The sequence below is a fragment of the Thalassophryne amazonica genome, chromosome 11 (assembly GCF_902500255.1).
Source record: "Thalassophryne amazonica chromosome 11, fThaAma1.1, whole genome shotgun sequence".
Taxonomy (NCBI): Eukaryota; Metazoa; Chordata; class Actinopteri; order Batrachoidiformes; family Batrachoididae; genus Thalassophryne; species Thalassophryne amazonica.
Window position 1 is genome coordinate 21,209,095 of NC_047113.1, and position 27,144 is coordinate 21,236,238.

The 27,144-nt window shown below is 41.6% G+C and overlaps 1 protein-coding gene across 1 annotated transcript in view; it reads right to left on the reverse strand.

The window, feature by feature from the left end:
- Positions 1–4,391: 4,391 nt before the first annotated feature.
- The window catches only part of LOC117520297 (sodium/potassium/calcium exchanger 3-like), a 46,476-nt gene continuing 23,723 nt past the window's right edge, over positions 4,392–27,144 (reverse strand). The window contains exons 13-17 of the mRNA XM_034181617.1: positions 22,984–23,150; positions 22,756–22,870; positions 16,051–16,163; positions 12,248–12,313; positions 4,392–5,100 (exon numbers count right to left, since the gene is read on the reverse strand). Coding sequence (XP_034037508.1) covers positions 4,990–5,100; positions 12,248–12,313; positions 16,051–16,163; positions 22,756–22,870; positions 22,984–23,150 — 572 coding nt within the window. The 3' untranslated portion in view covers positions 4,392–4,989. The remainder of the gene's footprint in view (positions 5,101–12,247; positions 12,314–16,050; positions 16,164–22,755; positions 22,871–22,983; positions 23,151–27,144) is intronic.

The window sequence follows — 27,144 nt, forward strand, 5'->3', positions numbered from 1 at the left end:
ATTTGAATCACGTGTGATTGCGTCAGCCAAGCTTGAACCTTCGTGGGCATGCTTGAGTTTTTTCACGCCTGTTGGTTGCGTCATTCGCCTGTGAGCAGGCCTTGTGTGAGCAGGCCTTGTGTGAGCACTGGTCCACCCCTCTCGTCGGTTTTTTATTGCGAATAAATGTCTGAACGATTTGGAGCTTTGCTGCATCAATTTTTTTCCAGAAACTGTGATAGACCTCCAGGTGGACACCATTCGAAAAATGAATATGGCTTTCAGGGACGATTTTATGGGGATTAAACAGATTACGGAGTGTTACTGCCGCTTTAAGGACGGCCCACAACTGCTGAGAGCGTGGCGCGCTCCCAGCGCCGGTCGACATGCTCAGAGCCCGCTGAAACAACCAGATCATTTCCAACGTGAAGGCTTTGTTGATCCGGGAGGTCGTCTGACTTTCACAAAAAGGCAGGAGACGTGGACATCAGCACTTTTTCGGCACATTCCACTGTTACAGGAGTTTTTTTCATGGAAAGAAAAGCGGAGGGACGCGCCACGGAGCCGTTCATTAGGCGGCACAAAACCACCTATTTAACAGTCTAATGGCTGTGGGAAAGAAGGAGTTCTTGAACCTGGTGGTTCTGCATCTCACAGTCCTGAACCTGCGGCCTGAGGGGAGGAGTGTGAATAGTCCATGTTGGGGGTGAGTGGGGTCTTTGATGATGGACACAGCTCTCCTGTGGACTCTGCGGTGGTAGATGCTCTGCAGAGAGGGTTGTGGGGTGCTGGTGATCTTAGACGCAGTCCTTATCACTCTCTGCAGGCGTTTGTGGTCCCACACAGTAGAGCTGCCGTACCACGCAGTGATGCAGGTGGTCAGGACTGACTCAATGATGCAGCTGTAGAAGTTGCTGAGGATCTTGGGTACCATCTCAAATTTCCTCAGTCTCCTCAGGAAATACAGCCGCTGCTCAACCTTCTTCACCACCTGTGTGGTGTTGAATGTCCAGGTGAGGTCATCGCTGATGTGGACCCCCAGGTACTTGAAGTTCCTCACCCTCTCCACCTCAAGACCTCGGATGCACAGTGGCTGGTGAGGCCTCCTCTCCTTCCTCATGTCCACTATCATCTCCTTGGTCTTGTCTGTGTTGAGGGTGAAGTTGTTGTCTCCACACCACATCACCAGACTGTCCACCTCCCTCCTATAGGCCGCCTCGTCTCCGCCAGTGATGCGTCCTATCACGGCGGTGTCGTCGGCAAACTTGATGATGGTGTTGTTGGGTGGGAAGCGACACAGTCGTGGGTGAACAGGGTGTAGAGGATGGGGCTCAGGACACAGCCCTGTGGGGTCCCCATGTTGGTAGTGATGGTGGCTGATGTCCTCCTCCCGATCCTGACAGACTGTGGTCTGCCAGTCAGGAAGTTGAGAAGCCAGTCACAGAGGGAGGGGTGAAATCCAAGGGCTAACAGTTTGTGGGTGAGTTTGTGGGGGACGACCGTGTTGAAGGCGGAGCTGTAGTCGATAAAGAGCATCCTAATGTAGAAGTCTTTATTCTCCAGATGAGAGAGGGAGATGTGAAGGGCAGCGGTGATGGCGCCTGACGTAGACCGGTTGTGCCTGTAGGCGTACTGCAGTGGGTCGGTGGTGTCCGGGATGCTGTTATGAATGTGAGACAGTATCACTCTCTCGAAGTACTTCATAATGATTGATGTGAGTGCTACTGGCCGGAAGTCATTCAGACAGGATGGGGGATTCTTCTTGGGGAGGGGGACGATGGTGGTGGTCTTGTAGCATCTCGGGACGATGCATTGCCTGAGGGAAATGTTGAAGATGGAGGTGAGAACATCCACCAGCTCATTAGCACATACTTTGAGGGCGCGTCCTGGTACATTGTCTGGCCCGGTAGCCTTCCGGGGGCAGACGCTCCTCAAGGCTTTGTGTGCCTGGGCTGATGTGACGAGTGGCGGGGGGGAGGGGGGTTGAGTGGCTGCGGTGTGTCTGCATTCTGTAGAGGTGGGGCTCTCAAAGCAGATGTAGAAGGCATTGAGGTCGTCTGGCAGGCTGTCCGATGAGCTGATGGTGGTGGTTCTGGAGCTGGTCCTGAAGTCTGTGATGTGATCCAAACATTGCCACATTCTCCTGGGGTCAGCGTTAGAGTTGAAGTCCTCCGTCCTGTGCTGTCTCTTGGCCGCTCTTATAGCCTTCTCCAGTCTGTACTGTGCAGCCTTGTACTCGGCTTCATTGCCAGATCTAAAAGCAGCAGTGCGAGCACGCAGCAAGTGCAGCACCTCTCTGTTTACCCAGGGCTTCTGGTTGGGGAACTTCCTCACTTGTATGGTGGGTACGATGTTCTCAACACAAGTGCTGATATACAGTAGTGTTCAGAATAATAGTAGTGCTATGTGACTAAAAAGATTCATCCAGGTTTTGAGTGTATTTCTTATTGTTACATGGGAAACAAGGTACCAGTAGATTCAGTAGATTCTCACAAATCCAAGACCAAGCGTTCATGATATGCACACTCTTAAGGCTATGAAATTGGGCTATTAGTAAAAAAAAAAAAAGTAGAAAAGGGGTGTTCACAATAATAGTAGTTTGGCATGCAGTCAGTGAGTTATTTAAGTTTGAAGCCAGCACCTGTTGAACATGCTTTTCTCTTTGAAAGCCTGAGGAAAATGGGACATTCAAGACATTGTTCAGAAGTTCAGTAGTTTGATTAAAAACGTTGATTGGAGAGGGAAAAGCTTATACACAGGTGCAAAAAAATTATAGGCTGCTCATCTACAATGATCCCCAATGCTTTAAAATGGACCAAAAAAAAAAACAGAGACGCGTGGAAGAAAACGGAAAACAACCATCAAAATGGATAGAAGAGTAACCAGAATGGCAAAGGCTCACCCATTGATCAGCTCCAGGATGATCAAAGACAGTCTAGAGTTACCTGTAAGTGCTGTGACAGTTAGAAGACGCCTGTGTGAAGCTAATTTATTTGCAAGAATCCCCCGCCAAGTCCCTCTGTTAAATAAAAGACATGCAGAAGAGGTTACAATTTGCCAAAGAACACATCAACTGGCCTAAAGAGAAATGGAGGAATATTTTGTGGACTGATCAGAGTAAAACTGTGCTTTTTGGGTCCAAGGGCCGCAGACAGTTTGTGAGACGACCCCCAAACTCTGAATTCAAGCCACAGTTCACAGTGAAGACAGTGAAGCATGGTGGTGCAAGCATCATGATATGGGCATGTTTCTCCTACTATGGTGTTGGGCCTATATATCGCATACCAGGTATCATGGATCAGTTTGGATATGTCAAAATACTTGCCTTATGCTGAAGAGGACATGCCCTTGAAATGGGCATTTCAACAAGACAATGACCCCAAGCACACTAGTAAACGAGCAAAATCTTGGTTCCAAACCAACAAAATTAACGCCTCGCAGATGTGAAGAAATCATGAAAAACTGTGGTTATACAACTAAATACTAGTTTAGTGATTCACAGGATTGCTAAAAAAGCAGTTTGAACATAATAGTTTTGAGTTTGTAGCGACAACAGCAGATGCTACTATTATTGTAAACACCCCCTTTTCTACTTTTTTTACTAATAGCCCAATTTCATAGCCTTAAGAGTGTGCGTATCATGAATGCTTGGTCTTGTTGGATTTGTGAGAATCTACTTAATCTACTGGTACCTTGATCCCATGTAACAATAAGAAATATACTCAAAACGTGGATTAATCATTTTAGTCACATAGCACTACTATTATTCTGAACACTACTGTACCCAGTCACATACTCAGCATAGTCTTCTACGCTGATGGAGGAGTCCTCTCGGGTGCCTGCAGCTCTAAAAACATCCCAGTCAGTTGTGGATGATCAGTAAAAACAGGATGCACCTGAGCTCAATTTTGAGCTTCATGACAAATGCTGTGAATACTTGTGATTTATTTATTTATTTTAATAAAAATGAAAATTGCATATAAGACAATTTTTTTTAAGCCATTTATATTTTACCATTTATGGGCAGCAATTGTAGACTTCTCTGCCTTACTCTCTGATCCACATACCTAGCCAGCCTGCTTGGTGTTTCGCTGTTAGGTCGGCGAGGGGACCATCAAAATGAATGTTACGCGACTGCAGAATCTGTCAAACTCTTGATGTAAATCAGAGGCGCCCCAATCAATCTTGGGGTGTTCGAACTGCAGCAATGCCACCCCCCCCAGTTTTGGTGTCTTACAGACTTCTGACACCATGTAATATACTGCAGACGACGGACACGCTCAGTTGCCAATCGCCAACTCAGTTGTTTTTATTTAACTGCACATGTGTAAGATATGGCACTACGGGTAACTCACTGGGACAGAACAGGCTGTAGGCACAGGAGTAAATCAAACTCAATACATTACAGAGACGTTCCACAGGACACAGTGTTTTATTGCACTCATCATCAGACTCTCATTAGACACGCAAAAACTTTACACAGCGCAGTCACATTCGTTCTCGCACGAAACTCTTGAGTGCTGGGAAGCTTTTAAGAAAAAGGGGGCCCACTTTATAGACAAGACCAAGACAACAGTGGCTTACTGCAATTGATCAGGAGCAAGCGGATCAGCCATGCAATGCCAAATATATATTTACACACACTAAAATAATACATAAAATGAAGAAGAAAAACGCTACATGTGTGATTATCAGTTCTTTGAGGTTACTTATGGCAGTCATAAAGTGTAAACGAACACGTTTAGGTTCCTTCAACAATTTGGTTAGTGGTGCAAAGAAAGCACAAATTCAATACTTTATAAATATGTAGTATGATATGCAGCTGTTGGAGGGTTTGATGCTGCCTGAAGGTGGTCAGTATAAAACTATGTAAAATACTCAGTTATCAAAGGTAAACAACATCGCTGCCGGGCAGCTGTGAATGTGCTGCTCACACGCGTATGCAGAAATTAATCAATCATCCATGTATCTGGTGCTGAATGTGTGGGCAAGGACGTGTGGGTGAGCATTCTACAGCCTTTCAAAGCCGATGGAACAAAGAAGGAAGATGGCGTAAAGCAGTAGGAGACACAGTCCTAGTCTGCGGTCCAACCTCCACCGGTTCAGATGGACACTCAGGACCTGCGATGGGACACAGATGTGAAATAATAAGTCTGGAAAGACAGTCACCACCATGCAGGAAAACCAATGGTGGTGCAGACTTTGAAAACCATTAATACAATTTAACAAAAAAAGTCAAATTATGCACCATTTCACCATCATGACAGGTCTCATCTTATTGCCTGGCATTCTGTTAGCTTATGTTTTAGAAGCTGTCCTGATGGTGGATGCAAATACCAGAAATGTCAGGAAATACCAGCACAAAGATGTTAGATAATCATATTCATTAGTCATGAATGTGTTGTAGTCTAAATGCCAAAGAATAAGAGTAGCATCTGTCGTCCTATTTAAACCAGAGTGTGTCAGGCACATAGAGCCATGGTATTGAGAAAGTGGATGCAAATGAAAGGACCTACGGTGAGTTAATGTTAGTGGCAACCTGTCAGACTGTGCAGCTTGAAACAGCCACCAAAGCTTCCTGAGGAGAAGCAATGAGGCAGCAAGGCGACAAAGTATTTTTATTTCTTTGTAACAACATCTGACAATGAGGTTATGTTATTTCACCGGTGTTTCTTTGATTGTTACGATTAAGCAAAATTAATGAACAATGAACCCAACTGATTTTCATGAACACGAGACACAAGCCAAGGAAGAAACCATCCCATTTTGGTGCAAATCTGAATCAAGTGGAAATTGCAAGAATTCTTCTAAACAATTGTTAACAGTGAGACAGAGTCAAAGTCAATGCTCACAATCAAAGGTGAGGATCAAGAGCAACCATCAGGAATCTGGGTCAAAGTTCAGCCACTGATCAAAGGTCAGAATCAAGACAAAAGATTAACAATCAAGTTCAAACTTCAGCATTTAGCATCAATGTTCTGTAATCAGGATCAAAGATCATTGCTCACAATCAAAGGTGAGGATCAGGATCAGAAGTAAGCTGTCAGTGTTAAAGATCAGTTGTTGTTTGTCTTTCAGCAGGATCAAAATTTAGTTATCAGGGTCAAAGTTCAGCAATTGGGATTAAAGTTCAAGATCAAAGATGAATAATTTCAAATTCAAATTTATTAATTTACGAGTTCTGTTAGAAAAGTATCCGACCTGTTTTTTTTTTTTCAAAAACCATATGGATTTGAATCACGTGTGATTGCATCAGCCAAGCTTGAACCTTCGTGCGCATGCGTGAGTTTTTTCACGCCTGTCGGTTGCGTCATTCGCCTGTGAGCAGGCTTAGTGTGAGCACTGGTCCACCCCTCTTGTCGTTTTTTTTATTGCGAATAAATGTCTGAACGATCTGGAGCTTTACTGCATCAATTTTATTCCAGAAACTGTGAGACCTCCAGGTGGACACCGTTCGGAAAATTAATATGGCTTCAGGGATGATTTTATGGGGATTACACAGATTAAGGAGTGATCCAGACGGTTTAAAGACTGCCCACAACCGCTGAGAGCGGGCCGCGCTCCGAGCGCCGATTGACAGGCTCAAACCCCGCTGAAACAACCAGATCATTTCCAACGTGAAGGCTTTGTTGATCCGGGACATCGTCTGACTTTCACAAAAAGGCAGAAGGCGTGGATATCAGCACTTTTTCGGCACATTCCACTGTTACAGGAGTTTTTTTCATGGAAAGAAAAGCAGAGGAACGCGCCATGGAGCCGGTCATTACGCAGCACAAAACCACCTCCGTGTTGGTCTCACAGGACGGCTTTCAGGTGGATTTCAGACGGCTGTCGGTTGCTTTTCAGTCGTGTGATTATCCGAGAAATTGAGCATGAGCTGGACATGCCCCAACATACCAGATCAAGACAGCGTCCAGTTTAGAAATGAACGGCACATTCCACCGTTACAGGAGTTTTTGTCATGGAAAGAGGAGCGGATTTCTGCGCGTTGTGGTGGAGCCGCATGGTGCAAAGCAACGCTGTGATGAAGCCTCACAGGACATGTTGGGGCATATCCAGCTCATACTCAATTCCTCGGATAATCACACGACTGAAAAGCAACCGACAGCCATCTGAAATCCACCTTAAAGCTGTCCTGTGAGACCAACACGTAATGAACGGCTCCGTGGCGCATCCCTCCGCTTTTCTTCCCATGAAAAAAACTCCTGTAACAGTGGAATGTGCCGAAAAAGTGCTGATATCCACACCTTCTGCCTTTTTGTGAAAGTCAGACGACGTCCCGGATCAACAAAGCCTTCACGTTGGAAATGTTCTGGTTGTTTCAGCAGGGTTTGAGCCTGTCGATCGGCGCTCGGAGTGCGGCGCGCTCTCAGCAGTTGTGGGCGGTCTTTAAACCGTCTGGATCACTCCTTAATCTGTGTAATCCCCATAAAATCGTCCCTAAAAGCCATATTAATTTTCCAAACGGTGTCCACCTGGAGGTCTCTCACAGTTTCTGGAAAAAATTGATGCAGCAAAGCTCCAAATCGTTCAGACATTTATTCGCAATAAAAAACGACGAGAGGGATGGACCAGTGCTCACACAAAGCCTGCTCACAGGCGAATGACGCAACCGACAGGCGTGAAAAAACTCACGCATGCGCACGAAGGTTCAAGCTTGGCTGATGCAATCACACGTGATTCAAATCCATATGGTTTTTGATAAAAATAAAAAGGTACGATAGTTTTCTAATAGACCTCGTATATAGCGCCAATTCACAACAAACTCATCTCAAGGCGCTTCACACAACATAAAACAACAACAAAAAAACTGAATTAAAAATTTAAAACAGAATAAAAAGATGACCATAAAAGAATACAAGAATAAATCAAATCAAATCAATTTTATTTATATAGCACCAAATCACAACAAACAGTTGCCCCAAGGCGCTTTATATTGTAAGGCAAAGCCATACAATAATTACGGAAAAACCCCAACGGTCAAAACGGCCCACTGTGAGCAAGCACTTGGCGACAGTGGGAAGGAAAAACTCCCTTTTAATAGGAAGAAACCTCCAGCAGAACCAGGCTCAGGGAGGGGCAGTCTTCTGCTGGGACTGGTTGGGGCTGAGGGAGAGAATCAGGAAAAAGACATGCTGTGGAGGGGAGCAGAGATCAATCACCAATGATTAAATGCAGAGTGGTGCATACAGAGTAAAAAGAGAAAGAAACACTCAGTGCATCATGGGAACCCCCCAGCAGTCTAAGTCTATAGCAGCATAAGGGATGGTTCAGGGTCACCTGATCCAGCCCTAACTATAAGCTTTAGCAAAAAGGAAAGTTTTAAGCCTAATCTTAAAAGTAGAGAGGGTGTCTGTCTCCCTGATCCGAATTGGGAGCTGGTTCCACAGGAGAGGAGCCTGAAAGCTGAAGGCTCTGCCTCCCATTCTACTCTTACAAATCCTAGGAACTACAAGTAAGCCTGCAGTCTGAGAGCGAAGTGCTCTATTGGGCTGATATGGTACTATGAGGTCCCTAAGATAAGATGGGACCTGATTATTCAAAACCTTATAAGTAAGAAGAAGAATTTTAAATTCTATTCCAGAATTAACAGGAAGCCAATGAAGAGGCCAATATGGGTGAGATATGCTCTCTCCTTCTAGTCCCTGTCAGTACTCTAGCTGCAACATTTTGAATTAACTGAAGGCTTTTCAGGGAACTTTTGGACAACCTGATAATAATGAATTATAATAGTCCAGCCTAGAGAAAATAAATGCATGAATTAGTTTTTCAGCATCACTCTGAGACAAGACCTTTCTAATTTTAGAGATATTGCGCAAATGCAAAAAAGCAGTCCTACATATTTGTTTAATATGCACATTGAATGACATATCCTGATCAAAAATGACTCCAAGATTTCTCACAGTATTACTAGAGGTCAGGGTAATGCCATCCAGAGTAAGGATCTGGTTAGACACCATATTTTCTAAGATTTGTGGGGCCAAGTACAATAACTTCAGTTTTATCTGAATTTAAAAGCAGGAAATTAGAGGTCATCCATGTCTTTATGTCTCTAAGACAATCCTGCAGTTTAGCTAATTGGTGTGTGTGTCCTCTGGCTTCATGGATAGATAAAGCTGGGTATCATCTGCGTAACAGTGAAAATTTAAGCAATGCTTTCTAATAATACTGCCTAAGGGAAGCATGTATAAAGTGAATAAAATTGGTCCTAGCACAGAACCTATATATATATATACACACACGAGGTCTGTGAGAAAAGTATCGACCTTATTATTTTTTTCAGGGACGATTTTATGGGGATTAAACAGATTACGGAGTGTTACTGCCGCTTTAAGGACGGCCCACAACTGCTGAGAGCATGGCGCGCTCCGAGCGCCGATCGACATGCTCAGATCCCGCTGAAACAACCAGATCATTTCCAACGTGAAGGCTTTGTTGATCCGGGAGGTCGTCTGACTTTCACAAAAAGGCAGGAGACGTGGACATCAGCACTTTTTTCCGGCACATCCACTGTTACAGGAGTTTTTTTCATGGAAAAAGAAGCGGATGAATGCGCCACCGTGCTGCTCATGGCGTGGGACAAAACCACCTCAGTGTTGGTCTCACAGGACGGCTTTGAGATGGCTTTCAGATGGATTCCGGTTGCTTTCCAGTCGTGTGATTATCCGATTGTGATTGTGCATGAGCTGGACATGCCCCAACATGTCCGTGAGGCTTCATCACGGCGTTGCTTTGCGCCATGCGGCTCCACCGCGATGCGCGGAACTCCTCCGCACGTCTGTCTTAATGTACCGAAAAAGTGCTGATGTCCACGTCTTTTCACAATTCTGTGCTAGTCAGATGACAATACCGCATCAAGGACAGCGTCCAGTTTAGAAATGAATGCACATTCCACTGTTACAGGAGTTTTTGTCATGGTGGAGCCGCATGGTGCAAAGCAACGCCACGTCTCCTGCCTTTCTCTCTCCTGTTTCAGCGGGGTCTGAGCATGTCGATCGGCGCTGGGAGCGCACCGCGCTCTCAGCAGTTGTGGGCCGTCCTAAAGCGGCAAGTAACACTCCGTAATCTGTTTAATCCCCATAAAATCGTCCCTGAAAGCCACATTTAATTTTTGAACGGTGTCCACCTGGAGGTCTCTGACAGTTTCTGGAAAAAAAAATTGATACAGCAAAGCTCCAAATCGTTCAGACATTTATTCGCAATAAAAAAACGACAAGAGGGGTGGACCAGTGCTCACACAAAGCTGCTCACAGGCGAATGACGCAACCGACAGGCGTGAAAAAAACTCATGCATGCGCACGAAGGTTCAAGCTTGGCTGACGCAATCACACGTGATTCAAATCCATATGGTTTTTGAAAAAAAATAATAAGGTCGGATACTTTTCTCACAGACCTCGTATATATATATATATATATATATATATATATATATATATATATATATATATATAGATGTTTTTTTTATACCATGGTCAGTGAGAATTCCATGTCTAACTGGCGTGCATTATTTTCGTGTATACGCACGCGTAGTTCGGCAAGTTAAATCACTGTAATAATCACTCCGCTCTGGTCGTCACCATAGCAATGCACCAAACAGTTGGCACAGATCAGCTGTGTTTTGACAAGTGAATGACAGAAATGCGATAAAACATGGATTTTCAAGTGAATTTTAATATTGTTGGCCAAAATAAAACGTTAGAGGAATGGAAAGAGGAGAGCAAACGAGAAGAACAGCAAAAGCAACGGCGTAAAGATTTAACATCGGATGAACTGGACAAGATTGAAGACAGGAAAGAAGGAGAGAACAGTTCTATCCTTGCGGGCGGCCGAGCGCTCCGCATCAAAACAGCGAGCGTAGTTTCTGGACCTGTTTGACAGAGTTTGTCACAGTGTGACACAGCAGAGAGAGAGGGGAGAGGCAGTGTTGAGCGGCCCGCTGTGGCGCGAGCCCACAGACTTGGTAAGTGCTCAGAGACAAAACATAAATAGTGCCAATACTCGCACATTTTTATCAAGTTCTGTTAACTTAAATAAATATTGTGTGTTAGCTCACTGTGTGGGACCGTGGTATAAGCAGATTAAACAACTCGAAACCGTGTATTACACGATTTTAATCCGTTTCGCGTCATGGTGTTTCAGACTCCGTGGTCGTGGCATTAAAACAGTGTAATGCACGGCTTCTCGTTGTTTAATCCTTACATATATATATATATATATATATATAAAATTAAGTGAAAGCCTACATAAAGTGAGATTTGTTTGCTGCCAGACCACTCAGAGAAGGGTAGGCTGAATGAAAACTGGAAGATTCTGCAGTGTGGCTTAAACCAGAAACCATGTTCTGTGTTACAAGAGGTATTTCAGCAAATTTGTCTATAAACCTCCGCCATTTATATTGGGAGGGTGTGTGTGTGGGGGGGTGCTTCCTTCATTTTAGTTTGGTTAACATCTGTGTTTTGAAATAAACAAAAACAACAGTGCTCTGACAGCACAATATCCCCCGCTGGCGAATGCTGCTTTGGTATAAGTGCTTGCTACATTCTGATACCATTTAAAGGTATGTGATAGTTGATTACATGAAACTGACGGAGTCTAGATTTATTAATCAAGGGCCATAACACTGGTAAAATGGGCCCAAATATGATAATATGCGTATTGCCAACCTATAACAAGGACTTGTACCAAGTTTGACGAAATTCCTCATAAAAACTGTGAGAGGAGTTGATTTCAGAACGCCTATATCCTTTTTGGGACAGACAGACAGATGGACAGAAATCGCCATGACATAATCCCCTTTTGGGCGTTTGGGCGATAGAAACCCCAGCAATGTCCACCCCCTTCTGAAAAAAAAGCATAAAACCTATAGTTTTTAAAGAACTTTTTTTGAACAAACCATCCAAATTGTGGCTACTAGAATAAAATGACTTGCATTTAAGGTTGAAATGAACCGAATCAAAACCACAAATGTTTTGTATGTCCAATTTGGACCATAATATCAAATGCTATGAGAGATGTACTTAGCGGCATTCCTCTTGCATCGGACTCCTACACCCCTCCATGGACCCCTGCCTTCTCCAAAATGATATGATTATTGTCTACTCAGACTAAAATTCTTACCGAGACCCGTAGCTTCAATTTGTGACCAAAAAGTTAACTTTTGCATCAACCTGAAATGAAACTGTAAATGATACCGCTCTTTGCACTGTGCTATAATCCCTGGGATGTTTTTGTGTGGAGGTTTAAGGGTTGAGGATAGAGGTGAACTCACGGTAAGTGTGACCGAGGCCAACAATAGGATCACTGAGTACACCAGGCCTTTACTGTTGATGGTCACCTATTGAAAACAAAACACAGCAACACATTTTTTAGAACTACACTAGTTTCCAATTCCACAACTTTTTACCTTGGAACAAATTTAAGGTCAAACTCTTGTTATAAGTGGCTTTTCATAAGCAAAAATACAATACAAAATATAGATCAAAAGGACTTTTAATATTAATATCAAATATCTGCTAAATCCGCAATACAGATCAGATGCAGATCAAACTTAGTCTATTCATTGAGAGTGTCAGTTTGCACCTCACTGTAAAAATATATAAATAATAAATACAAAACAAAGACTGTGTTTAATGAAAAACAAGTGGCATTAAAGAAAGTAATACATTAAATGCAAATGTTCAGTTATGCAGCAATGATGGGCACAGCTAACTTAAAAGTTATCTTTTTTAACGCTAAACCTGCCTAAAACTTATCCGAAGCTACAGACAACCGATAACTTTCAAATTTGCCTCAAATACGCTCTCAGCTACCAACAAGCTGATTTTGAGTTTAAACACCACCAAAGCTTCTAATAGAACCAATGGCAATCACAACCCAAACAGCCAATGAGCCAGTGCTTGTCTTTGTGCACTCTGCCCCCTGCTGCAGGAAAGCATACAGGATACAGTGACAGCGATGAGGCAGACGTCTTGAAATGGAAAGCAGTTTGAATTATGGTTTTGCTTTATAAATAAAATTCTTCCGGAAAGAATAACTACGTTAATGTAAACTCTTAAAATGTACAAAGTGATATATAAGACATATCTGTTAATTTTAAAATAATGCACTAATTCTGAAGATTTGAACATGAACACACAGATACCCAAAGGGATTATGGGTAAATTAAGCCTCCGCTCATACCAATTGGTTGATTCATTCAACACAAGTGAATCAATGTAACATGTGTTGGTGTTACAAATAAATGTGCTTTTGTAAAATATGTTATTTTTTTCCATTTGTATAAAAAAAAAAGACATTTCAAGATCCCTAGACAGCGCCTAAGTGTACGCGTGATGACATCACAACTCTATCCAGTTAGGGAGACAAGGTTTCTTTCAATAACAAGAACTGTCAAAAAAACTTTCTCGTGTGTGGCTGGAATTGTTGTGACGATAGGAATCGCCGTTTGAATGCTTGAAAACGATGTCATGTCACACAAAGAAATCAAATAATAGTGAAAACATTCGGTGCGGTGTCGTAAAGCATCAATCAGTCACTCCGTGAGGCGTCATAACATCCGATCAGTTAGCTGCTTGGTGTGTTGTGTTATAACGGATCAATCAGTTGCTCCGTGAGGCGGTCATAACATCAAGCTGGTTCACATGCAAGAAATTAGGCGATAGCCAGACAAGCAAATACATCCGGGCCGGATGTAGTCCAACATCTGGTACCAATCCTGAAAACAGATCCGGTCCAGACAGTTTTTGCACCCTGGCCCAGATCCGGCACGGCTCCGCTTTACAGTTCTGGAACAGATCCGGACCAGATCTGAACTGGATCTGCAAAAGACCAACCGTTTACAGACCATATCTGGCACGGATCTGGGGCAGATGTGGACCGCATCACAGCACCGTGGCAGGAACAAGTTTTACAGGGGTAAGTTAAGTGGATCCGAGGAAATTGATTTATATCTATAACACACAGATCACTGTCCCTGGACTTATAAAACTTGATTGTCGTAAAGAAACAAACCGCTTTGCAATAAGCATTTAAAAAAGCCTCAGTGACGATCACGATTAAAGAGTACAGAGTTTACAACCGCTAATGGATAGTTTCTACCGAGTGCAGATAAAATTGCTTATCGTTATGCCCCATGTTCCTGCCACGGTGCTGTGATGCGGACCACATCTGTCCCAGATCGGTGCCAGATATGGTCTGTAAACGGTTTGGTGTTTTGCGGATCCAGTTCAGATCTGGTCCGGATCTGTTCCAGAACTGTAAAGCAGAGCCGTGCTGGATCGGGCCAGGGTGCAAAACTGTCTGGACCGGATCTGTTTTCAGGATTGGTACCAGATGTTGGACTACATCCGGCCCGGATCTATTTGCTGTCTGGGTATCGGACCCGATCTTCCCCTTTTGGCAATCTTAGGACTCCCCGACAATCGTGATGACGCTAAATATAATCCTGTCAGATATTCATGCCGTGTGTGGTGTGTTAAGGACGCGAGGAGCTAAATGTGACATGCAGCCAATCAGAAAGCGAGGTGTCTGACCTGGGAATGTTCGTGTGTGAAATCTGTTTGTGTGTGTTGTTTTTACCATGTGGCTGACACCACAAACTGTACAACTAAACCTGTCAGATCTTATGATTTTTTTTTTTCTCCACGTGTGTGGACTCTCAGGTTTTGGAAACCTCCAGATAATTTTAAAATCATGCAGTCGACAACACTGTGATGTAACCGGTCGCCAGTAGGTGACAGTGTTCTATGCATTTTGACGCCAGTTATATACCATGGCCTGAATCACAATTTAACAGACTTTTCGGCTTTTGGATAAGCAACCTGGGCTTCTTGTGGCATTTTGACATAAAACAAACAATAACAACGTCTATAAAAATTTAAATTAATTAGTTTGGTTAATGTTGTGTGGGCCGCCAGAAGAGGAGGTACTGCTGGCCCACCACACAGAGGGCGCCCTGCCTGAAGTGCGGGCTTCAGGCACGAGAGGGCGCTGCCGCCACGGACACAACTGGGAGTGACAGCTGTCACACATCAACTCATGACAGCTGTCACCCATCTTCATTTCATCACTCCATAAAAGCCGGATGTCATCTCCACCTCGCTGCCGAGATATCATCTACCTGTGAAGGTAATTCCTCTGCTAAACTGAAAACACTGACTAATAGTCTGAACTTCTTTGCAGCCGTTTTCCTGTAAGTGTTTCCTTATCTGTGGGATTGGCGTTTGGTGTGATCAGCGATGGCTTCGCTTCACACCCCCAACCAGATAAGTGGTTAGACAGGAGCTGCACGTGTGTGTGAGATTAGAGGTGGAGGTGACTTTCCACCTTCTGACTGTTTTGTTACTGGGTGTGCACACACCCACATCTCACTGTTTGTGCTCCTCGCCAGCAGTACCAGATCGACAGTCGGGGACGGTGATCACCTGGGAATTCGGACTTGGCGGCTCCAGTATTCTCCGGGTTCTGTGGCGGTGGAATCGTGTGGTTCCGGCTCTTCTCAGGACAGACGTCTTCTATCCTCGAGCCTGCCCAAACGTCACCTTGGTGTATTGACTGCTGTCAGATTCTGTGATTGTCTGTATCATCGTTGTGCACATTCACAACATTAAATTGTTACCTTTTGGCTCATCTATTGACTGTTCATTTGCGCCCCCTGTTGTGGGTCCGTGTCACTACACTTTCCCCAACAGTTAAAATTTTAACCATAAGTTAAAACTGTATGCCTCTGGATGACTTGGGTGATATTGCCAGCGTATTAGTATGGGCTCAAAAGAAATTAGTCTTTTTTTCTTTTCTATGACCAGTTTTCCTTTGCCTGCAGGGGATAGAGCAGTTTCTTCTAGAACTGTGCATCTACTACAATAAAGCTACATCTGCAAAAATGTTAACGGACGAAAATTTATCGGTCCAAAACTTATTGGAAGATAATTGGTCCGATGATGGTTTTCAAAGTCATCTGAAAAGCTAATCCGATAATGAAACATTATCTTTGATAATTAGTGGTTAGCGGATTAGTAGAACTGTGCCCACCACTGTTATGCAGTTATGTGTGTAAAGGATGCATGACATTACCACTGATCCGTAGCTGACTATGAGAGTTCTCAAGGCCCAGGGAAAGCCCAGCCCGAGGAGAACATCAAAGATATTACTGCCAATAGAGTTGGACACGGCCATGTCCCCCATTCCTGGAACAAACAATACATCCAGCACACACACACACACACACACACACACACACACACACACACAACACACACACACACACCACACCCACACACAACACAACACACACACACACACACACACACACACACACACACAGAAAAACAGTGGAGTTCACGTGTCAACACCAGCGTTACAGGTCTGTTCGATGGTCTCCTACATGTTTTAATGGCTTACTTGTTTTGCGTAATCCACTACAAATAAACGTACCAGATGTACAAGTTTTGTAAATCCTTTCCTTTAAGTAAAGAATTCATCTTTGTGCATGCTTATACAAGCAAGGTTTTAATTATTTTATTCATTTATTTATTTTTTGACACCTTGGAAACTAAAGCAAGGACAAAGGCCAGGACAGGCTGTGAAGTACAAAACAACATGCTCTAAAATACATCCCTTAATATGCAGGAAAGTGACTCTACAGAATGTTTCCATGGATTCATTCACATCAATATAATAAAAGGCATGTGGCCACTATGTGTTTGTATATTCAGAGCATCAATTAAAATCCAGAAAGAGCTTTCTTTTGTCCTTTGGCATACTTAGGTATTTTTTCATGAGGATTCAAGTCGTGAAAAACAGCAAGGTGATCAGATCAATATTTTTTGAGAAATCAGTAATTTTTTTAAAACAACAACCCTTCTATGGATATTACATCGCTACGATGGCACGTACGCACTAATTGGCTGATTTCCGGTCTGATATTTTACCATATCAGACCGTTACCATGACAATCGGACCGGATCACATATCAGATTTACGACTTTGACATTTTCCCTCGTTGAATTGGAGGAATTAACAGCAAACAAGCTTGAAGTGGGCATGCAAAATGAAGACCAACAAGATGAAAACACAGTTCCTAACCTCGCGCACCTCGGTCTGATATTTTCCCATACAGACCCTTGCGCTCAGTTAATAACCCGTTAGTATTTCAAAATAAAAGCCTGTGAGGTTTGCTGCAGACCTGACAGAATTCGTCAGTCTGTCCATCCTCTAACATCCCAGACAGCAGATTCAAATCTCGACATTTTCTGTTTGCATGTGACCCTAAACCCCAGAATTAACATGTTCACACTCCGGACAAAACCGCAGCAGAATTGTGTCTCAACAGTGTCTCACACAGGCCAAAAAAATAAATAAATTTGATCTAACATGAACACTGTCACAGTGCAAATATAAAAAAAACTTCACTTATTCATAATTTCTTTACATGGAATATTGTACTAGTTAAGCAGCCGATGACAAAAATTCATTTTAGAAATTGAACACAACTGAAAACCGATTAAACCATCCAATAAATTCCGATGGCTGATTAGTGTTCAATCCAGGTTAAGGCGCATGGCGGTGTTTGAGGAATCATTTCTCTGTTGAATTTGTATTTATATTCTTTTAAACATAACATTTGGCAGCGGTGCTGTAATTAAATACAGCTACTGAGGATTGTTTTTCACCGGCGCGGCTCCATCTGAAGCCCGAGGCGCCAGCGCACATCCACCGGCGCGGCTCCATCTGAAGCCGAGGCGCCAGCGCACATCCACCGGCGCGGCTCCATCTGAAGCCAGACGCGTCAGCGCAGTTCCACCGGCGCGGCTTTAACGAGGCCCGAGGCGTCAGCGCACATCCACCGGCGCGGCTCCACCTGAAGCCCGAGGCGTCAGCGCAGTTCCACCGGCGCGGCTTTACCGAGGCCCGAGGTGCCAGCGCGGAGTTATCTGACCATGGGTCCGAAGAAGGCACTGACGGCGGAGGAGGGAGACGATATCAAAAAAGTCCCTGGAATTTTTGTCTGAGGAAATCTCTGTGGTTAAAATGCAGCAGAAATCCATTATGGAGCTGGTGGAAGAAGTGAAGGCTCTCCGGATCCAGAATGCCGAGAAAGACCGGCGTCTGGTGTACCTGGAGAACCGTGTTGCGGAGTTGGAAACAGTACACAAGGATGAAACGACGTTATTATTACAGGAATTCATATTAAACCTCGATCCTACGCACGGGCGGTGTCAGAAGACAGTGGAGGGGAGGCCAGTGAGCAGGAGGCCAGCTCAGTGGAACAACAGGTGGCTGACTTCCTGCAATCTAAAGGTATTCAAATGGACTGTAATAACATTGAAGCGTGCCACCCCCTGCCCAGGAGAGAGGATGGAGACAAGCGAGCAGTTATGAGGTTTGTCAACAGAAACATAAAATGGCATTGTTAAAACAGGGACGGAAATTCAAACAAACCAAACGTATTCATCAATGAACATCTGACCAAAAGAAACGCAGACATCGCCAGGAAAGCTCGTTTCTTAAAAAAGAAGGGAAAAATTCAACAGACATCGACATCCAACTGCATAACATTTATCAAATTGAATGGAACACCAGAACAAGCGAAGGTTATGGTAATCAGGAACATCGAGGATCTGGACAAATACGACCAATAAGGTATGAGGACACAAACACATCACAACACCATGACACAGACCAGAGGAACCTATTCATCTACTACATCATCTACATCTGGAGACAAGAAGGATATAACTCAAAGGATTGCTGATCATGGAAAAGTAGAACTGAGACCATTTAAATACACAGACCACAATGTACTGGACTTGGAGCACGATATAGACCCGGACAATAATTTCTTCTCAAATATCAATGACAGTTGTTGCTATTATACAGATGAAAAGTTTAATCGGATCATTAAAACGGATAACAAATTATCAATAATCCATTTCAACAGCAGAAGTCTATATGCAAACTTTAACAACATTAAAGAATATTTAAGTCAATTTAAAAAAATATTTTACATAATTGCTATATCAGAAACATGGATCAATGAAGATAAAGGAATGGATTTTGAACTGGATGGATATGAATTTAATTGTGTAAACAGAAAGAATAAGAGTGGAGGAGGAGTGGCTGTGTATGTGGATAAGAACATGGATTATAAAATAGTAGACAATATGACAACTGTGATTGATAACTTATTAGAATGTATAACTATTGAAATATGTGAAGAAAAGAGCAAAAATGTATTAGTCAGCTGTATATATAGAGAACCAGGATCTAGTATTGAAACATTCACTGACTGTATGGGAAAAATGTTCTCAAAAACTAATCAAAAAACTGTGTTCATTTGTGGTGACTTAAATATTGATCTGCTCAATCCAAATAAACATAAAATAACAGATGAATTTATCAGTATAATGTACAGTATGAGTTTATATCCAAAAATCACCAGGCCAAGCAGAATTACATCCCATAGTGCCACCTTAATTGATAATATATTCAGCAATGATATTGAGAATAACACTGTGAGTGGATTATTAATCAATGACATTAGTGATCATCTACCAGTTTTCATCGTTTATAATAGAAAAAATCGGCGGAATCAGCCAGAGGAGAAAATAAAATACAGGCGAGTGCGGACAGAGGAAAACATGAACACACTAAAGAAGGATTTACAGGAGCAAAACTGGGAAAAGGTATACAGTGAAAGTGATGTTGATAGTGCATATGAAACTTTTTTACAAATATTTACATCATTATATGATAAAAAATTGTCCAATTAAACAAGACTACAGAAAACAAAAAATCCAAGATCGACCATGGATGACGAAAGGGTTACGAAATGCATGTAATAAGAAAAATACACTGTATAGAGAATTCATAAAACTAAAGACTAAAGAGGCAGAAAATAGATATAAGAAATACAAAAATAGATTAACTAATATTATACGGGTATGTAGGAAGGAATATTATAGTAACATATTATATAATAACAAAACAATATTAAAGGAATATGGGATATATTAAATAGCATTATCAAAAATGGTAATAAAAAACAGAGTTACCCTCAGTATTTCATTGATAATAATGTCAAGAAGGAAAATAAGGATGAGGTAGTCAACGGTTTTAATATTTTTTTTGTAAATATTGGACCAAGCTTGGCAGAAAAAATTCCCATTCCCAACCTGAGGATTGGGATAATAATCTCATAGAAAGAAATCCCTGTTCAATGTTCCTCACAGCAGTGGATGGAAAAGAAATTATAGACATTGTGAATAATTGTAAATATAAAACATCTACCGATTTAAATGAAATTGATATGGTGGTGGTAAAACAGGTCATTGAATGGATTGTAGAACCATTAACATACATCTGTAACTTATCATTTCAAACCGGTAAATTTCCCAATCAAATGAAAATAGCTAAGGTTGTGCCGCTGTATAAGACTGGGGATAGACACCACTTCACAAATTATAGACCTGTTTCTTTGCTTCCACAATTTTCCAAATTATTAGAAAAGTTATTCAATAATAGATTAGACAAATTCATAAATAAACATAAATTACTTACTGATAGTCAATATGGATTCAGAGCACATAGTTCAACATCACTTGCATTAATAGAATCAGTTGAGGAGATTACAAACGCCATAGACCACAAATTACATTCAGTTGGAATATTTATAGACCTTAAAAAGGCTTTTGATACAATCAATCATGACATATTAATCAGTAAACTTGAACAGTATGGGATTAGGGGTTGGTGTTGCACTGGGTGAGAAGCTACTTAAGTAACAGAAAACAGTTTGTGAAGTTGGGGGAATATACATCATCATGCTTGGACAATGCTTGTGGCGTCCCACAGGGGTCAGTATTGGGTCCAAAACTGTTTCTAATTTATATAAATGATATTGTCAATGTTTCCAAAATATTACAATTAGTATTATTTGCAGATGACACAAGCATTTTTTGTTCAGGGGGGGATTTGCAGGAGTTACTGAGGAGGATCAGTATAGAAATGGGAAAATTGAAAATATGGTTTGACCAGAACAAATTATCATTAAACTTAAGTAAACAAAATACATGTTATTTGGCTATTGTAATACAGACATACAGGTTCAGTTACAAGTCGAGGGGTAGATATTGAAAGGGTACATGAAAATAAGTTTCTGGGGGTGATAATAGATGATAAGATAAACTGGAAGATTCATAAAACCATATACAAAGTAACTGTCAAGAAGCATTTCAGTTCTAAACAAAGCGAAACATATTCTGGACCACAACTCACTCCGCATTCTTTACTGCTCACTGGTTTTACCATATTACAGTACTGTGCAGAGGTATGGGGTAATACTTATAAAGGTACAACACAATCACTATCAGTAATGCAGAAAAGAGCTATAAGAATTATTCATAATACTGGCTATAGAGATCATACAAATCCACTATTTTTACAATCCAAATTCTTAAATTCACAGACTTGGTTCATTTTCAAACAGTACAAATCGTGTATAAAGCAATAAACAATTTATTTCCAGCAAATATTAAAAATATGTTTTTTTAACAGATCAGGGGATTGCACTTTGAGGGGGAAATTTAATTTAAAGCATCAGTGGGCACAAACAACATTAAAGGTTTCTGTATTTCTGTCTGTGGGGTGAGGATTGGAACAGATTAGGAGTGGGGCTCAAGCAATGTCCAAGCATGAACCAGTTCAAACAGCGGTACAAAAATATGTTTTTTTTCTAGGTATAGGGAGGAGGAAGGGTAATGAGGGTTAGGGTGTTTTTGTTTTTGCTTCGGCTTGTAAATATATAGTATTTTGTATGTAAGTAGGTATGTGTAGGTGTATATTTATGTTTGTGTATATATGTGTGTATAGTGTATATATATATATATATATATATATATATATATATATATATATATATATGTGTATGTATATATATGTATATGTGTGTGTATATATGTATATATATATATATATATATATATATATATATATATATATATATATATATATATATATCTATATATATATATATATATATATATCTATATATATTGATATCGGTTTAGGTGTGTAGGAATCTATGTGTATATGTGGCAAAGGGTATTACTGGTTGTGGGGAAGAAAGGGGTAGGGATAAATAAGCTGATGCTTCACCCTACCCCTTTTCGGACATGTTGGGTACACAGTAGGAACTTTTTTGTTGTTGTCTTTACTGATCTATCTTGTATTTGTTGTTGTATCAAATGTTCGAAATAAACAGTTTTCATTTTCATTTTTTTCATTTTCAATAAAGACTTTTATAAAAGCCAAGACATTTTTCTGTCAATACTTTAAAAATGTAGCGTAACTGCAGATTTTTCCCAAAAGTCAGCTGTCCTATATAGTATATAGTACAAATGACCACATCTTGAACGTGTGGTTCCCCACGGGTCAACGTCCTAGTTTTCTTTTTATTGCTTATCAAATCAAACTGGCTGACATAAATCACAGATAAATGTTTAAATAAATGTAAAAAAGAGCACAGGTTCCACTACTTGTCTCATCTTTGAATGTGTAATACTGCAGTACCAGCACCCGATGGCGTGCGCACGATGCTTACCCTCTTCTTGATTGTGCACTTGGCAGATATCATATTTCCATGAGAGAACACTGTATTTCATGGAGTGGGCAGGTATGTAAACATACTGTTAAAGTAATTTTGCACCTTCAAAATGTGAAAACATGCACATTAAGGTGAGCATCTTTTATGACTTACAAATACACACAGAGATGTGGTACCTTGGCGGGCAACAATAAGGCTGGCCATGCAGTCAGGAACACTGGTGCCCGCTGCCAGGAAGGTGATTCCCATGATGACTTCAGGGATTCCAAGCGTGTAGCTGATGATGGTCACCTGAACAGAGGGATGAGGTTATTTATGTTTGTGTGTGTGTGTGTGTGTGTGTGTGTGTGTGTGTGTGTGTGTGTGTGTGTGTGTGTGTGTGGGTGTGTGTGTGTGAAACCTACCATCCAGACCATGAGGTAGGAGAACAGGGCTATCCACAGCGTGGAGGAGAGGAAGGTGAGCAGGTACCAGCGCTCCCACTTTGGCAGGTTACAGTTGGGCACAGTGCAGTGAAGCAGGACGCTCACCGGCCACGACAGCAGCCACTTCAGACGGCTACACCAACCATCTGACCAAAAAACAATTACAAATTACATTACTGATCATTTTTTACAATCAGCCAATTAATCATCCTATGTACAATGGAGATTCCCAAAGTATAGGAATATAGTGCAGGTGGGCTGTTACAGGACCTGATAAATAAGGCTTTAATTTTCAAGTACGCAAAAACATTTATAAATGGCTGAGTAGAGTAGTAGAGTAGAATAGAGTAACTTTAATGATCCCCAGGGGAAAATTAAGGTGTCAAGTAGTTTACACAAATACACATAATGCCCACATGGACATTTCAAGACACATATACACAACAAGCATTAACACAGGTCAAGGGGAGGAAAATTAATGGTGTGTGTACCACATTATTCTCTAAGACAAACAGATGTTCTGGGAAGAACAAGCAACCAAGCTGGAGTTTGCTGCCCAGCATAATGATCAAAGTCAGATACACGGCCTCCTCTGCTGGGCAAAGCCCGGCCCATGACAGGACAACATTCTTATAAAAGATAGCTCTGGCAACATTCTATCTACAGAAGCAACGGAGGTGTTCCGCCTTGTGTGGCGGGATGCTATTTTAGATTATAAGCATGCACTACTGGCCACGAAGTGGACCTATTACTCTGATTTGATCAGTAAAAACAAACATAACTCAAAGTTTTTGTTTGACACGGTCACATTTCTTATTCACGGGCAGCCACCTGTTAGTCGTCCTCCCTTTTCAGCACAGGATTTCTTGGATTATTTTGAGAAGAAAATAGAAGATATTAGGCTGAGCATATCTCAGCACGCCTCGGCCCAGCCATTAAAACCTGCTATGGAGGTGGGCGCTACCATTGAGGTGTTACCTAGATTGACAAAATTTAATAGTATTTCATTGGGCGTGCTGACGAAACTTGTGGCGTCTACAAAAAGCACAACCTGTTTGTTTGATCCCATACCAACAAAATTGTTTAAGGACCTGTGGCCCACTCTTGGGCCGACTGTGCTGGAAATTATTAATCTGTCATTAACCTCTGGAACTGTTCCAAAATGTTTTAAATCAGCACTGATTAAACCATCACTTAAGAAATCTAATCTTGACCCTAGTGTATTGAAAAATTACAGGCCGATATCAAATCTATCATTCTGTTCCAAAATTTTAGAAAAGGTGGTTTCACGGCAGCTCATAGACCACCTCACTGAGAATGATCTTTTTGGGCCGCTGCAGTCTGCTTTTAGGAAATATAACTCCACAGAGACAGTTCTCACTAAAGTTGTGAATGATCTTCTACGAGCAATGGACTCAGACACCACTACGGTTTTGGTGTTGTTAGATCTCAGTGCTGCATTTGATACCGTGGATCATCATATTTTGCTTGATAGGTTGGAGAATTTTTTGGGGATTACTGGAGGTGCCCTTGCCTGGTTGACGTCATATCTGTCCAGTCGTTCTCAATGTGTCTTGTATAATGGCACTACCTCTGACCTTGCTGACATGAGATTTGGGGTTCCACAGGGATCTGTTTTAGGCCCCTTGCTTTTCTCCCTGTATGTGGCACCCCTTGGGCATATACTGCGGAGTTTTGGGATTGCCTTTCATTGTTATGCTGATGATACTCAGTTGTACATGCCGATAACTGCGGGAAATCTCACTCCCATAAAATCCCTGGAGGACTGTCTTCTATCAGTGAGAAGTTGGATGTCTAGTAACTTCCTACTTTTAAACTTTGATAAGACTGAAATGATGGTTCTTGGTCCAGCGAGACATTGGCATCAGTTTGACCAGCTGGCGCTCAGCCTGGGTTCCTGTGCCATACATCATACGGACAAAATGAGGAACCTTGGGGTAATTTTTGATCCCACGTTGTCTTTTGACCTCCACATCAGGGATGTTAATAGGACTGCTTTTTTCCATCTGAGAAATATAGCGAGAATCCACCCCATCCTTCCATGGCTGATGCTGAGACCCTGATTCATGCTTTTGTTTCTTCTAGACTAGATTATTGTAATGTTCTATTTTCAAGGTTACCACAGTCCAGCATTAGGGGTCTTCAGCTGGTTCAGAACGCTGCCACCAGACTTCTGACACGTAGCAGAAGGTCTGAACATATCACACCCATTTTGGCATGTTTGCACTGGCTCCCTGTCTCTGTGAGAGCAGATTTTAAGGTTTTGTTATTGACTTATGAGGTTATTCATGGACTGGCGCCATCTTATCTGGCTGATCTGGTGGAACTCTACGTGCCGGCCCGGGCTTTGCGGTCACAGGATGCGGGACCTCTCTGTGTTCCAGGGTGAAGAAGAAGTCAGCAGGTCAAAGAGCCTTTTCGTATCGTGCACCCACCCTGTGGAACAGTCTTCCTGCGACCGTGAGGCAGTCTGAGTCTGTGGACATTTTAAGTCAAGACTCAAAACCTATTTTTATTCTCTTTCTTATGGATAGTTTTTATTTTTATTTGTTTTAATCTTTTACTTCTGTTTTTATTTATGTATTTGATTTTTGTATTCATTTTTAATTATTTATTCAATTTATGTTGACTTGTTTTATGTAAGGTGCCTTGAGACGGCTTTTGCTGTGATTTGGCGCATTATAAGCTAATTAAATTAAATTAAACATTTCGGCCAACTCTTTGACCATCCCCCAGTTCCTGAAATCCCCCTGTCACTGATCAGCCCAGTACCACCAATGACCCAAATCCAGATTTCCCTATCACACTCGTTACCCCAGACAGGAGCAAAGCCGCACTGAGGAAGCTGAAAAACAGCAACGCTCCCGGTATCTGCATCATCACAGCTGTCACACTAAGGGCAAGAGGTGACCACATAGTCCAAAGGCTCAACAAAATCACAAACCATATCTGGATCCCCGAGAGGACCCAAAGAATAAAGATGGATCCTTACATTGACTTTGAGTTCTGTTTCATTGCAGACAGTATGAACCCAAGATATTTCATGAATATGCAGTAAGGTATATCTTCTATTATACATTCAAATTCTAAGGTAGAACTCTACAAGTGTATACTAAAATATATATATATATATATATATATATATATATATATATATATAAAAAAGAGTAGAGCCACTTAGGTGCCTGGTCTTGAGGACCAGGGATGGTAGGTTGAAGAGCTTTTTTATCCCATGGGAACTCTCCCTACCCACCTAAGCGGCTCATGTTTTTTTTCTCATCAGCTGAATTTCATTTCTTAATATACTTCCATTCATGCATTTCAGGCCCTCAACCCATTCCAAACAAACACACAAACAAACAAAAAAATTAGGACGCTAAACCATTTACCACTTTGTAGGGGAAGCCGGGGCACAGTGGATCAGAAATGTTGTTTTGTGGCAGCATAAACACATTATGCATAGGTTTAGGTCATTCTATTGTGGATTTAACACAGCAAGTTATTGTTTATAAGGCTGTATTATTTATGTCTCCCCAAGTGTAATTTACTGGTGTTTAAAAACAATTTTACATTTTTTGATTCACTGTGCCCCGGACACTAATTCAGGGGGCACAGTGAATTAGTGTACGGGGCACAGTGAATCAATTTAGAATATAATGACAAAATACATTATTATAAATATTTCTTCAAAATTATTAAATATATGCTGATGCATATACAAACTGTAATCCAGCAAACTAGCTATGTAATGTGTGAGTGTCTTACATAGTGATATAAGTCCTTTAGAACTATTATAAATACAACTGTCATAATTTCTGTTCAATTGTGAAAACAGTTGTTTATATACACAAATTATAGAAATAATTCATGGAAAAATAAATGTCTAAGCTTCAACAAGTAATATTTGACATCCACTTGATACTGGGGCTTAGTAAATCACTTTCTAGACTGAGTCACTGTGCCCCAGGTGCATGTGACACACGAGTCATGTTATCAAACAGCTGATAGTCTGGAGAAGACATAACACATGCTCATCAGTTGGACAGGGTAGTCTTCTAACTAATCATTTTTTGGGCCACCTTTCCTCTGTTGTGAGAAATAAATACAAAGACAATGACA